The sequence below is a fragment of the Dunckerocampus dactyliophorus genome, chromosome 9, assembly GCF_027744805.1.
Source record: "Dunckerocampus dactyliophorus isolate RoL2022-P2 chromosome 9, RoL_Ddac_1.1, whole genome shotgun sequence".
NCBI lineage: Eukaryota > Metazoa > Chordata > Actinopteri > Syngnathiformes > Syngnathidae > Dunckerocampus > Dunckerocampus dactyliophorus.
In genome coordinates, this window is record NC_072827.1 from 12,620,602 (window position 1) to 12,634,561 (window position 13,960).

At 41.6% G+C, this 13,960-nt stretch overlaps 1 protein-coding gene across 11 annotated transcripts in view; it reads left to right on the forward strand.

Annotated features, from left to right (window-relative positions):
• Nucleotides 1-13,960, forward strand: part of stxbp5l (syntaxin binding protein 5L) — a 165,006-nt gene that overhangs the window by 76,948 nt on the left and 74,098 nt on the right. For all 11 annotated transcript variants that reach the window (XM_054788200.1, XM_054788203.1, XM_054788201.1 and 8 more), the window contains exons 4-5: nucleotides 16-116; nucleotides 11,446-11,580. In XM_054788200.1, the coding sequence (XP_054644175.1) occupies nucleotides 16-116; nucleotides 11,446-11,580 (236 nt within the window). The remainder of the gene's footprint in view (nucleotides 1-15; nucleotides 117-11,445; nucleotides 11,581-13,960) is intronic.

The window sequence follows — 13,960 nt, forward strand, 5'->3', positions numbered from 1 at the left end:
TGTTGTTGCTGATAGGGGGCATTAGTCACAGCGTGCGCTGATGACACGTTACACTTATGGAATCTTCGTCAGAGGCGACCAGCTATCCTGCATTCGCTCAAGTTCAACAGAGAGAGGTGAGCACTGCACACACATATACACAAACACATGCATACTTGTTCTTGTCATAGGTCCGTATAGTTAGGTTCTGATAGACACACATGGCTGAACTCTAGTGAAGCATACACGGTACTCACTTATTTCTTGGTAGAAAATGAACCAGTTTCATGTACTCATTATTGTGACCAAAATTATGCCGCTTACGAGTATGATCACAATCCATCCATCCACTTCCTTCCGATCATTCGGGTCTGGGTTGCCAGAGCAGCAGTCTCAGTAGGGATGACCGGATCTTGTCTCAGGCCACCTCAAAACTGAGGCGTTCCCAGGCCAGCATCTCCGAGGTCCACCGTCTGGTAGGGCATCCGAAATAGAACCTCACTGGCTCCTCTCGATGTGGAGGAGTAGCGGCTCTACTCTATTGGCTTGTTGTTTCCACGATCTTGCTCTGTCACGAGCCAAAGCTTGTGACTGTAGGTGAGGGTGGGAATGTAGACATTCGCCTGTGGCTCAGCTCCCTCTTCCCCAGGGCATTCCGGTTCAGCAACCACATTATTGCAAATGGTGCATTGATTCATCTGCCAATCTCACAATCCATCTTACTTTCACTCTTGAACCCTGAGATGCTAAAAGTCTTCCACCTGAGATAAGGCTGCACTCCCAAACCGGAGGGAACGATTCACACTTTTCCAACTGACAACCATGGCCTCATATTTGGAGGTGCTGATTCTCACCCCAGAAGCTTTATACTCTGTGAATGGGAACACTGAAGGTCGCAGATTGATGAAGTCATCAGAACCACATCATCCACAGAGATAAGACCATCAAAACTGACAACCTGTATGCTTTGGCTGTACCTAAAAAAGCAGCCCATAAAGATGGACAGAACTGTTGACAGTGACCAATGTTCATTGTGAACAAGTCTGACTTACTGCTGGTGATGCGAAACAAGCTCCTGCTCCAATTGTACAGGGACCAAACGGCCTGTAGTAATGTGCCCAAGACGTTCCCAGGGAGACTGAGGAGGGTGATCCTATACACCTTCACACACCTAGATTGATAAAATGAACCAATTCATCATGTCAATCTTTGATTCAAGACATGAGCTTGCCAATGCAGTTGGACCATCTCTTCAACAGTGTTTGCGTTTCCCAGCAGACAATGCCTTCAATACAGCTACACTGCTATTTGAAACAATTTCTCCTCTCAAACAGGGTAAACCTCTTGATGGTGAAAATGTCGCCTTGGGTAGTTTAAAATGGAGCAGTCCTCTTTCTGCTGTGCCACATGCAATGTATTACACGTGCACTGGCACATTTCGCCATGAACTGTCTTTTAGCCTCTTTTCTTTCACTAATCTTGTATGCCTCACATTTTAGTTAAGAGCTTGCAAAATATGTTCTCATTTTCAGTGATTGTTCATGTGTCATGGCTATATGCAAGATAAATCAGGCAGTTCTTTAAAATTAACGTTAAGATGTTAAACCGATGAGGCTACTTTCAGACAAAACGGCAGTATTATGAGAATTCAAATGTTACACCCTATTTTAAAGCGCTTAAGCGTAACACTGCACTGTTCAATTCGATTCTCGATAAGCCATCATCCACAGCGGCCTACAGAAGTAGTGGAAAAACGAGGTCGATTCCTATAAATTTGGAAAATATTTGGGTTTGACATCAAATGATAAATGTGACACCAGAGAGTCATATTTCAGCTTCTATTTTCAGGTATTTTCATTTGGGTCTGATGCACATATTAGAAGATGGCACCTTTCCTTTTTGGGACATTCAAAATGGTTGTACTGGCTATGATCAGAGATTTTCCATCTTCTCTCAGATTCACAAGTGCTTGTTTTTCACCCATAGACAACTCTCTGGTTTTCATGTTGTTTTCACCTCTAAATGCAGTCTACACAGGCAAAACCTACCCAGTCTGAAACTGAGCATCAGCATTCAGTGCTATTTATTGATTGAATAATACTTCTGGAGGGCATGCGCCAGGCTGTGTAAGGCTTATCCCAGCTGTGGACAGTTGGCAAGAGGCGAATTTGGTCCCCGTACTTAATGTCAACTAATCTTGGCTCCGACTGCCTGCAACCCGAGACCATAACAGTGGCACATATGATATATAGCTATTTCACTGCACCACGAGCAAGCACTTGGCAACAGTGTGACAAAGGAAATTGCTCAGTGGCTGAACATGCATCAGCCTTGACCAGAGTGTACTGCAGAGAGCCACAGTGAGAACTGATGCGGATACAATAAAACAAAATAACTGGATCAGGGCGGATCATCAAGGCAATGGGGATTGTAGAAGTTGTCACAGATAATGTCTATCTAGACTTTGCAGCACTGGAGAGCAAAAGACTTTTAAAAATTGTGGATCAAAAGGCAGCTGGACAACATTTTTGGCAGTAGCTATATTTGCTTGAGTACATTGCTATATATATCAGTCATCTTGTACAACGGACATACCAAAAATTAAATGGAAAAGCTGAACTTTTTCCTGTAATTTTGTACATTTTGCACCAGGAATATGAAATTATATTCTGCATGTACTTTATTATTTTATTTTTTTTAAATTGTGAATTTGGACCTGCAAGTTTATGTTTCATTTCTCAATTTTAACATGAGATGACAAAGTAGAACTGCACCTCTTCACAAATCAGTCAGTCGTTATCAAAATATTGCACTGACACAATACATGAAAATTTAGTATAATTCTTTGTTGAACGCACATGTGATTTTGGCCTGCTTGTGTCACTCACGCTGTGTTTAATATATTTTTATAGGCATCATCGGCTTAAAACGGAACATTAATTATCCAAGGTTGTTGGCCCATGGTTTAATAAATCCAAGTAATGACAATTGGCTCTTGTATTGTAAGTGTCGTGACTCTTCGCTCATTTAAGTAGCAGAGCTCCCAATCATTAAAAACTCAACTTAATGAAACCATGTTTTTATTGGTATTTTAGATATGTGTAAACCGAATATGTAAGAGAGATCCTGTTATTATTAAAAAGTCAGAATCCTCACAGGGTGCACATTAGTGATGAGCAATACCAGATTTTTAAAATTTGATATGATACCGATGGCCTTTTTGGCATTTCTTTTCCCGATACTGATACCAATTACTTGTTTGCTAGAACACATGCCATAAATTTAACTTCTTTCTTTAACCTAGGAATTAGGTGGAACAGAACAGTCCGTTATAGTGCACCGGGGAGCAGTTGTAGCTTGACCTGCCTGTCAGGACTTTCCAAAAAAATCCCCACATTTACTGTAATTTCATTTTTCCTGTGACAATTTTCCCATTGAAAATGAATTGGGCGATTTATTTGGCACACCCTACTGGTGGAAAATCGTTTTACATTTACTGTAACATTCTGCTTAATCTACTGGGTGACATGGCTCAAAAGGTATGTTGGTTCTTTCCCACCCCGATGCATTGGTGGTTCGGTCCTCGGGCCCCACTGTGATCATTCAGCTTATTTACACATTTCAACATTCAGTCTGTATTTTTACTTTCCAACATTTCAAATTCTGCCGTTTTTTTCTCCATTTTGCCATTTTTTGTCTGCTAAAAATGAATGGACAAATTAAATGGTGCCCCATACTGAGGAAAAAGTATTTTGCATTTTCCATTACTGTAACATTCCACTTATTCTACAGGGTGACATGGCTCAGAGGGTATATTGGTCGTCTGCCAAACCGGTTCAATCCTCAGTTCTTGTGTAATTGTTCAACAATCATTTTTACCTTCCAACATTTCAAATTCTGCCGTTTTTTTTCTCTGCTAACTACGCCCACATTTCTCAACCGCTTCAAGCCATTCCAACATCAAAATGTTCAGCACATTCAGGACATGGAGGCTATCTATCAGGACTTCTGTAAAAATTCCCACATTTTCCATAATTCAATATTTTCTATGACATTTTCCCCACTGAAAATGTTGTGGAAAATTTCCGTCAGCGCCAGTGGAGTTGCCACTTTGCATGCCTCAGTTTGTGCCAGATAAGGGGAGTACAGTATCTCCTGATTCAAAACAGAGACATGTGACACTTGTGTTGTTGATGAATGAGTGAACTAATTGTGGTACCAAAAGCATGTACCAAAACCATGTTTATGCAGCTTCACACTGAGATCTTTTTTATTAAAGCACCGAATTTACCGACATGGGAAAAATGACATTGGCTATCGTGGTAAATTTTGGTAACGGTAAATTTTTGGTTTATCGCCCAGGCCTAATACACACACACACACACACACACACACACACACACACACACACACACACACACACTCCAGGGCCCTCATTCTAAACACTAGGCCATATGTAATATACGTACAGTATAATATAATATATATTATTTAGTAATAAGTCACATAACTTACTGACAAACATAAACGCACCCACGTAACTGTGATCATTATAATCCCCAGACAAAACTATTCCCTGCACTTCCGTCTCAGTCTTATTCAACATTCTACCTGACCGAAAATAGTGCATTAAAGAAAATCCCCAAATGTCAAACCCAGCAGCAATGACACATAGCAGGCTTATCTTAGGCATTTTTGTGTCTAAATTTAATATTTTGTATATGCCAAATCAGGTGCATATTTAGCTTCCCAAGGTTGTGAGTATCAGTGTATGTTTGCAGGTTTGTGTACATCAGTGGTGTTAGTATAGCAAGCGTGATTGCGTCATTGCCAAAGCAGTGTTTTTTATGTGTGTTTGTGTGCTCCCTCTCCACACCCCTCCTGCCACTCACTGTTTTCCTTACGCGGTCTCGCTCCAGATCTTGGATAGCTTTTTTTTTTTTAAAGTCCCGGTCCCAGTGTTCATGTTGATGGCAAAAGTAACAAATGTCACAGCTCCAGGCCGAGTGTCCACATTGATGATAATGGAGACAAATGGCATCACTCTGTAGTAGGACAGAGTTGAATCCTCATGGTTGACCCTGACCTCTGCGGCGCTGGAAGCCACTCTGAATCAGGCAATGTCTGCAACCTGGCCAGAGCCAGTGACTGTGTAACTGGGTTGATGACCAGTTTGGTGGAACGCTGGCAATGGGCGCTGTCACCGCTTGTTGAGCTGATTGAAGGAGCGTGTGGGGGGTGGCATCGTCGTACCGAGAAGAGGGCCACCACAGACTGTGAGTGAGGGATAAGCACAAGCTTGAATGTATTTTTGTTCTTTTTTCTTTCTGTCATGCTTTTCTGTGTCATTACCCTCCAATACTTTCAAAACTTCCCAGTTTCCTTCTTTCCCTACTTTCTGATTCTTTGTCTCATATCTTGTGCTCCCCCTTCATATTTCACTTCCACTTTCCCTCTTTCCAACATTCTCTTGACCCTCTAATCCTACACATGTTTGACACTCAGGGAACCACCCTCAGTAAACCCCAAAATCATTTACCCACGTTTGTAGGCACCCAACACATTCTGATCCATATTTTGACGTCATGAGGTCCACGACAGGACCGGATACCTGTCTTTTAGGCACATGCCCAAACCCGGAACCGTTCCCCATTCTTGTGACAGGAAACAGTGCACGTGTGTGCGGATAAACGTAGTTGTCACTACGATTCTTGGATTTTTTTTTTTTTTTTTTACTCCGCAGAATCAGAGTTAAATGCCGTCGCTATGCCCTGGGCTTTTTTCTCTAGCAGTCGATACTTGATGACCCGTGCAGTCTCTACCCCCCGCTGGTTCCTTAGTTATTTGTCTGTTTTTATTTTCCCTGTCCGGCGGCTTACGGGACCCACACAACGATCAAGACTTTCATTCTGTTTATCTTTCTTTTGCTGCTGGCCCACTCTAGTGGCCCACTACAATACTACTCGAGATATGTAGGCTGTCTTTTGAACAAATCAAGATTTTTCATTCTGTTATATCTGTCTTTCATCACAATGACACAATAACACAGGACAATTTTCCTAATCAAACATTTTATAAATAACCAGTTGAAACATAAACATTGAGACAGATAATTGAACTCTCACCGGGCACTAGAAATTGCTTTTGTTCGTAGATTACAGTGGAGTCACATCCCCATCCTGTAGCACTTTGGGCCCCTCTTCTCCGGCAATTTTTGTCAAGGTAGGGGTGGAAACTGGTTCCAGAACATCCCCCTAACGTTCCCACACGATAGCCATGGACCCATGAGCGATCCTGTTCGTGACGCAAAACTGTTGTGGAAAATGTCTTTTAGCACCGGTGGAGAGAAGAAATAAACTGCTCAACGACGAATTTGTCTTTTATCATATTTATTCTGCAGAAGGGGAAGACAGTTGAAACAGACCCTTGAGAGTCTGCTGCAAGTGCTCCCCACGAAGGACAGAACAGAAGCAGAGTTATACGAACGTTATCAGGACTTCGTCAGGTGCATGGACGTATTCTGGGTTAATCAGAACCTGTTGATGTGGAAACGCCATTGAAGAAACTGTTTTTTGGAGACTGGAGGTCTCAAGCCACGAGCGAATAGTCATAACAAAGTATAGTTTGTTTTTCTAGCAAATCAGTCTGACATGAATGTATATTAGCAGAAATATTAGTCAAATTACGTGGCCTAACGGTAAAACATAACCATCACAAAAATTACTGGATAATTTCAATGTCGGCCCCTATTGGTGGAAATTAGTAGAGTGGTCGTCTCCCAACCTGATGGTTGCTGGTTCGATCCTCTGTTGGTAAAGCGATTTCAACACATTTGTGAGATATTTCAGTTCAGCTTAAGCATTCACATCCACTTTCTACTGGAATTGCTTCATCCAGTTTATATAAATATATATTTTTAAAATTGATGTTAGTGTCTTCGAATAGACTGCTCTTTTTTTCATTTTCCATACACAGGCCATCTGTGTTAAGCACATGCCCACACAAACACACAATGTTTGCACTGGGGTTTTGATACGACTTTGTACCTGTCCTGTCGGATAGGGTAGGAGGCTTGTGCAGCTCTCAGCTGCAGAGCAGTGAATCATGTTCTAAAACAAAAGAAAAAAAAAGGGGGGCCTCATGAATCATCCTTCAGAGGCGGCAACTTGGTATTTAGCTCTGTCTCGAGGCTGAACCCTACAAAAATGCAGGAATGAACACATTGAACACATTCCTCCCCCAGAATCTCCCTGAAAATAATGTATGAATCATTGGAGACAGTAGAGACAGTCGTGTTGTGATAGCTGTCAGTGACTTTCACAGGCTGCCACCCCTACTTTAGAAATATCAAATAATTAACATTGGACACACTTCTGTGATGAGAAAGCAGTTCCTTTTTTTCTGTGCAAAATGATGACACATACATTTACTTTATTCACTTTATGAAGCAGTTGTGTGGCATACAGTGCAGATGCTACATCTGTTTCCTTTTCAGTTGGTCTCACGGTGGTCGGTCCGTGACAAAATCCTCAACTCCTTGTGTAACAACCACTTAGGTAGGCTACATGCGTAGTATAGTGGTTAACCTGGTCCTGGGATACAGTATGTTATCACATATACGGACATGGATACAACTGTTGGTATTCTTCTTTGAAAGAAAGAAACACACAATGGTCAGCTTGTAGCTTGTCAGTTTGACAAGCTACAAAGCTTCTGGGAGACAAATCTGGAGTGTTTTGGCAAATTATATCAGCTCTGGATGTTGTGGGACTGTCTTGGTTGACTTGTTGGATTTGCAGACTACGGGTTTTGGTCCCCCTATTCAGGAAGGGTGATTGTAGGGTATGTTCCAACTACAGGGGATCACACTCCTTAGCCTCCCTGGGAAAGTCTATTCCAGAGTGCTTGAGAGACAGGTACGACAACATCGACGATAGTTGAAACTCAGCTACAGGAGGTGCAATGTAATTGAGAGGAACCAGCTGGTCCGGATGCCTCCTGGACGTCTCCCTGCTGAGGTGTCGCGGGCATGCCCCGAGGTAGACGTAGGACACGCTGGAGGGATTATGTCTTGCAGCTGGCACGGGAACGCCTTAGTGTCTCTCCAGTGGAACTGAAGGAGGTGGCTGGAGTCTGGGCTTCCATTCTGAGACTGCTGCCCCCGTGACCCGGACCCAGTTAAGCGGAAGGAAATGGATGGAGGGATGGACATCAACTCTATGTTTACAGATGCAAAAATGAAGCATACAGAGAAAAGGATTTCATACCTACAGTGAAACAGGGAGGACATTCTGTTATGTTCTAAGGCTGCTTGGCTGCATCTGACGCAGGCTGTCCATAATGTGTGCCGGGTACAACGAAATCTCAACACTTTCAAGGCATTCTGCAGTCAGATGTGTTGCCCAGTGTAAGAAAGCTTGGTCTCAGTCGTAGGTCATGGGTCCTTCAAAAGGACAACCCAAAACACACACCCAAAAACACTGTGTGAATGACTAAGGGCGAAACATTGGACTATCCAGAAGTGGCCTTTGATGAGCCCTGATTTAAATTCAATTACACATCTGAGGAAGGAGCTGACACACACAGTCTGGAGAAGGCACCCACCAAACCTGAGAGAGCTGGTGGACTTTGCTCACGAGGAGTGGGCCTAAACACCTGTCTAAAGGTGCTTTAAAAGATTGTGCAACAAAATATTAGGTTAAGGGTCCCATCATTTTTGTCCAAGCCAGTTTCATTAGTTTACTTTTTTTCAGTTCTCTTGAACCACGATTCCAAAGCAACATCTGCTTTTCGTCAGTAACTTTGTATTATCACTTCTGTCAGTTTCCATTTATTTAAGTGCTTATTGTGGGTTTTTCCTTTTTCTTTGGCATAAGGGTACCAACAATTTAGTCCACATGTGTACATGATTTACTATACGTCCCGTGTGGCTGACTGGCAACAAGTCTAGGGGTTAGATGACCTTTTGCCCCAAAGTCAGCAGGAAGAGTTTCCATTTCCCCACCACTGAATTGGTATCGAAAATGGATGGTTGGATGAACATACCAGGAAAACTACACAACTACACCACAAAAAAACCCACCTAATTTCTCTTTCAACAACAATGTTCACTCACTAATGAGTCTTAATAAGATTTGCCTAATTAAATAAAGTAATTGTCTGGCTGATGCTGCAACATGTGTTTTCTCACCCACTTGTTGCTAGGCAGAATTTATACGGCTTACTCATAACTGTCCTGAGGGGCCAATGACAACTTTGACAGTTACACCCACTGGAAAACTTATAGTTCTCATTCTACTCGATTTTACACTACAATGAATGTGCACTGTAACATAGAGGCAGTAAATATGTCTGCGAGGCAGGGCACCAATTAAACAGAATGAATTCTCGATTTGCTTTCTTGCAATGGTGATGGCAATAGCTCCATTATTAACTATTTATTCTGAGTAGGAATTCTAAAAAGGTCTGGAGGAGTGAGTTCAGGCAGTGACAACCATATGCTGGAAGGAGAAAAAGATGGAAAACATTGCAGCCCGTGTACCAAATGAAAATTTCAGGATGAGTTGGCCTATGAGTTGTGGGAATGAGTCCTGACGTGGCTGCCATGGAAAAGGGCACTTATTAAACCTTGGCTTATTGATGCTGTTGTAGTTGTGACACAAAAAGATGCAGGCTGCCAGCTATCATGTATAGCACACGTGTCAAACTCATGCCATGGACGGCCGAGACGCTGCAGGTTTTCTCTCCAACCAGTTTCTTCAGCAGGTGATTTAATTGATGAGCTCCTTCCCTCAAACTGAAAGTGTTGATCATTAAAATCACCTGCTTTAGTGACTGGCTGGAAAGAAAACCTGCAGTGTCTCGGCCCTCCATGGCACGAGTTTGACACCCCTGATGTATGGTGTTGAAATATGCAGTTTGCAGCGAGTCTTGTTCTCACATTTGTGGTTTGGTTTGGTCATTGTTGGTGACGATATAGTTTCTTCAACCATTAGTACCAATAATATTCACAACTGGCAGAAGAAGGAATAGAAGAACACGGTGGACTGGGACTCGATGAGTGGGTTGACATAAGCGTGACTGTTTTCAGCTGGTAATAATGTACAGTGGTATAGCACATTTTTCAGCTAACATCCAAAATGTTTGCTACAATTGTGCCTTGACTTGCGTTCGCCCGCTTGTTTAGCGTCCAAGTTACTGTCCAGTTTGTTTACTCCCCCTTCTTAAATCACTCAAAATCTAGTTTTCTGCTGCCAGGGAGAGATACATGACCTAACAAACACATTGACCGCACAAAAGAGAAAGGGGATGGACTGTACTGAGACAAGGGTGCAAGACCTCTGAATTTTATGGTTTAAAGAGAAGACGTCATCATTTCAGAGGGATGTAAAAAACACACGGCCACGCTGTGTCGGCACGACATGACCATGCTCCCGGACGACTTATTTACACCTTCTCAAGTGCTGTTTACGTCTAGTGCATGACAATAGTACACGTGACGCGCATTGTTCCTGCATGGGTATGCATTGTCACCACCACTGCCTGCACCCGTGAAGCAGTCGTGGCGTTATTTGGTTCCGCTGTGTCCCGTGTGACGCCACGCAACAGCAGGCATTAGCCCTAGTTTCGTTAATGCCATCATTTGCAAGGGACCTACTTGAGAATTCCTACTTGAGAGGTGGTGGAATAGTTAACCCATTCATGTGAATGAGACACGCAACGGCACGCTTTGATGCGCACCGCAGGCGTTGCTTGTACATTTTATGGATTTTACATTAGTCAAATTTGACAGCAGCACAGGTGTTTGGTGAACAAATGCTGTTATTTGGTTGGTATCCTTTTTTTTTTTGTCCAATTGTGTCCACTATAGGTAAGATGATGTTAAATGTTCACTTTTCCATTTCAAATGTCATGTTTGTGGAATTGTTAATTGAATGTAAAACTGTGGATGTTAAAAAGCCTTTAACAGACCTCTTTGCATAGATTTGTTGTGGCATGAGTGCAACAGTTGCCCTCCAAGCATAATCTCCTCTCCTGCCCCTTAATCTTTGCAAAACTCGCTAAAAGCAATGTAAAATGATTAGTTGTCCATTCTATTTGTCCTTTGTAATTATGTTTGCATTATTTTGTGCGAGTAAAACTAGAAATTTTGTTTATGAAATGTGTTTCATGTTAACATTTCTGAGTGTCTGGAACAGATTAATTGGATTTACATTATTCTGGGAAAATTTGCTTTGGTTAGACTCTGTTTTGGTTTGAGTCGGACCTTTTGGAATGGATTAATGACCTTAACCAAGGCACTGCTGTGAGAAGAAATTGGGAATGCTCATCTTCCAGTATTCAACCTTATTTTTAATAATTCAGCTGACTGTCTCAACTGAAGGTTTTGTACACAGAAGGAAATAGTTCAAGGTCTAAAACACTGTTCTAACGTTCTCTCTCCCTGCTTTGTTTCTATTTCTTCAGGATCACATTTTGCCACCTTCCCTTTCAGAGTAAATGGCTTTACGTGGGGACGGAGCGCGGGAACACACACATCGTCAACATCGAATCCTTCATTTTGTCTGGATATGTCATCATGTGGAACAAGGCCATCGAACTGTGAGTTATGAAACCTCTGCGGCAAATGTAACAGACAATGCTAATATTGGTGCAAGGAGAAGGCGGTTTGCATGTTACAAAGATTTCAATGTGTGTAAAAAGAAAAAAATAATCTTGTTTTTGGTCAAGTTCAACCTAAGATTACGGCAAGATTTGGTCGCAGGTCAAGGTCACAGTAGTCCCATGCTGATTAAGCCAAATTATAAATATATAATAGGTTAAAATGAAAATAGCTCACATAATTACCCTTGACGTTTGTAGGAAAAACTAAAAACATACATACTACTGCTCAAATTTGAGGAAAATAATATCATGTCATTGAGCTGACAAATGTAGGGTTGGTTATTGTTTACATATTTTTTGATACCGGTGCCAAATCGGAACTTCTGGAAAGTTGCTGGTGCTTAAACGCTGCTTGAGCCGGTGCTTAAAAGAAAAAAGAAAAACATACAAATTTTGCGCAAAAACAATGCCTTTTTATGTTTATGGAATCGTTGTGACAAACAAGTTGAACAGAATAGTCATTCAAATGCTCCTATAAGGATTGAAGGTGGTTGTTTGTCATGCCAGAAAAATACACTTACATGCTCGGAATGAAATTTGTTACTGAGGGCTCAGTAGCAGCCGCCAAGAAATAATCAAGCAGTGCATTTAAGCAAAATTACATAAAGGAATAGTATAATGTAATACAATAATTAGCCCAAATACTAATTACAAAAAAATATTTTAAAAAGTCCCCAACATGTCATCATAAATATCACAGCAAAACCAGCAGCAATACAAAATGTGGAATATAGAACATAGAAAAATGTTTATGCTGTATTTACAGTGCATACAATAATTAGCCTAAATACTAATTACAAAAAATTACAATTAAAATTAAAATTACAATTTGAGCAGAAATTGATAAAGGATACACAACTGTGGTGGCGTTAGACTAGCATTACAACAGTGTTTGCTAGTTAATCCTCCACGCAAGAGTCGTGTATCAATTGAGCAAAAGGAAGTCACTTAAATGGAACTTGCACAATATCATGCCATTATGATCCCGAGGTTTGGTAGGAATCCCGACATAAAAGCTTGGTTGCCAATTTGTTCAAATGAACTTTTTGTCCCTGCCAATGTAGATTGACATCTTAAAGCACCATCAAATGACACCACTGTGGCTGAACATGTTTGATGACTGTTTTTTTCTGCAAACGCCAGCCACCCACGTTCCAATCTCTGGTGTTACACTGACAAGCCCCATGCTACCATGTCAGTCAATCGCCACTTCCACACCATGCCATCTTGTCTCTTGTGACAACCCAAACTACAGCGAACAGTCATAACACTTGTGTGTGTGTGTGTGTGTGTGTGTGTGTGTTTGTTTGTTTGTTTATGTGGGAAGGCTGCTTTCAAGTCTCTGCACAGGTCTTCCCGGCTGAACTTACTACTGTTTGGGAGTCAACATAGAAGACATTTTTCTCACCACTTCTGTGGGTTTTCCAAAAGAATCTGTGAATGAAGAAGAATGAAATATTCACACTAACTACACAGTCAACAATATGTCACAATTCATAGCTGTCATTGATTTTCTATATTTTTACCTCCCCTGAAGAGAAAACAAAATTCACCAAAGCAGTATCAATTGTTAATGTAGTTACAAATCCATAGCAATATAACACAGTGGTTATGGATTCCTGCAAAAGGTCCTGTTTTTTGTGTTAATAAAATAATAATGTGTTAATAAAAACAAAACTGCACATCCCTAGAACACCATACCCACAGAGTAGTGTGTGGTCGTGGAAACGTCATGCTGTGGGTCTGTGTTCAGTGTTGCCAATTTGGCGACTTTGTCTCTAAATCTGGCGAATTTCCAAACACTGTTGGTAACATTTTCTCAAAAGCAACTAGCGACAAATCTAGCGACTTTTTCTGGCGTCATTGGTGAGTCTTCTGGTATTTGGGGACTTAAAAGTGAAAGCACGTATTGTTCTGCAGTTTCTGATCTCACTGAGCAGCAATGGGTGCTGCTGAAAGGTCCGCCGTGGCCCAAAGAAGTCACAAGGCGTCAGTGCACAGTCAGCTTCTGCGGCACACTGAAAGCAGAGTGGAGCTCCACGCATCCATGAATCACGCATGCGAATGGCGCAATGCCGCTTGGGTGGATCTCGCTCTGTTTTACATCTAAAACATAATTGTTTTTTAATCTTCATTAAATTACTACTCATTACACTCAAGCCTCATTTGGACTCAGTCACTTACCTGTCAATGTATTTGTGAACGTGTGATGGGAGAACATTGTGTGATAAATAAAAGAAGTAGTCCTAACTGCAAGACAAAAGGTGGAGGCTGGATGTGTCTGGAACAAATGATTTGGATTTGCATTATTTCCTGT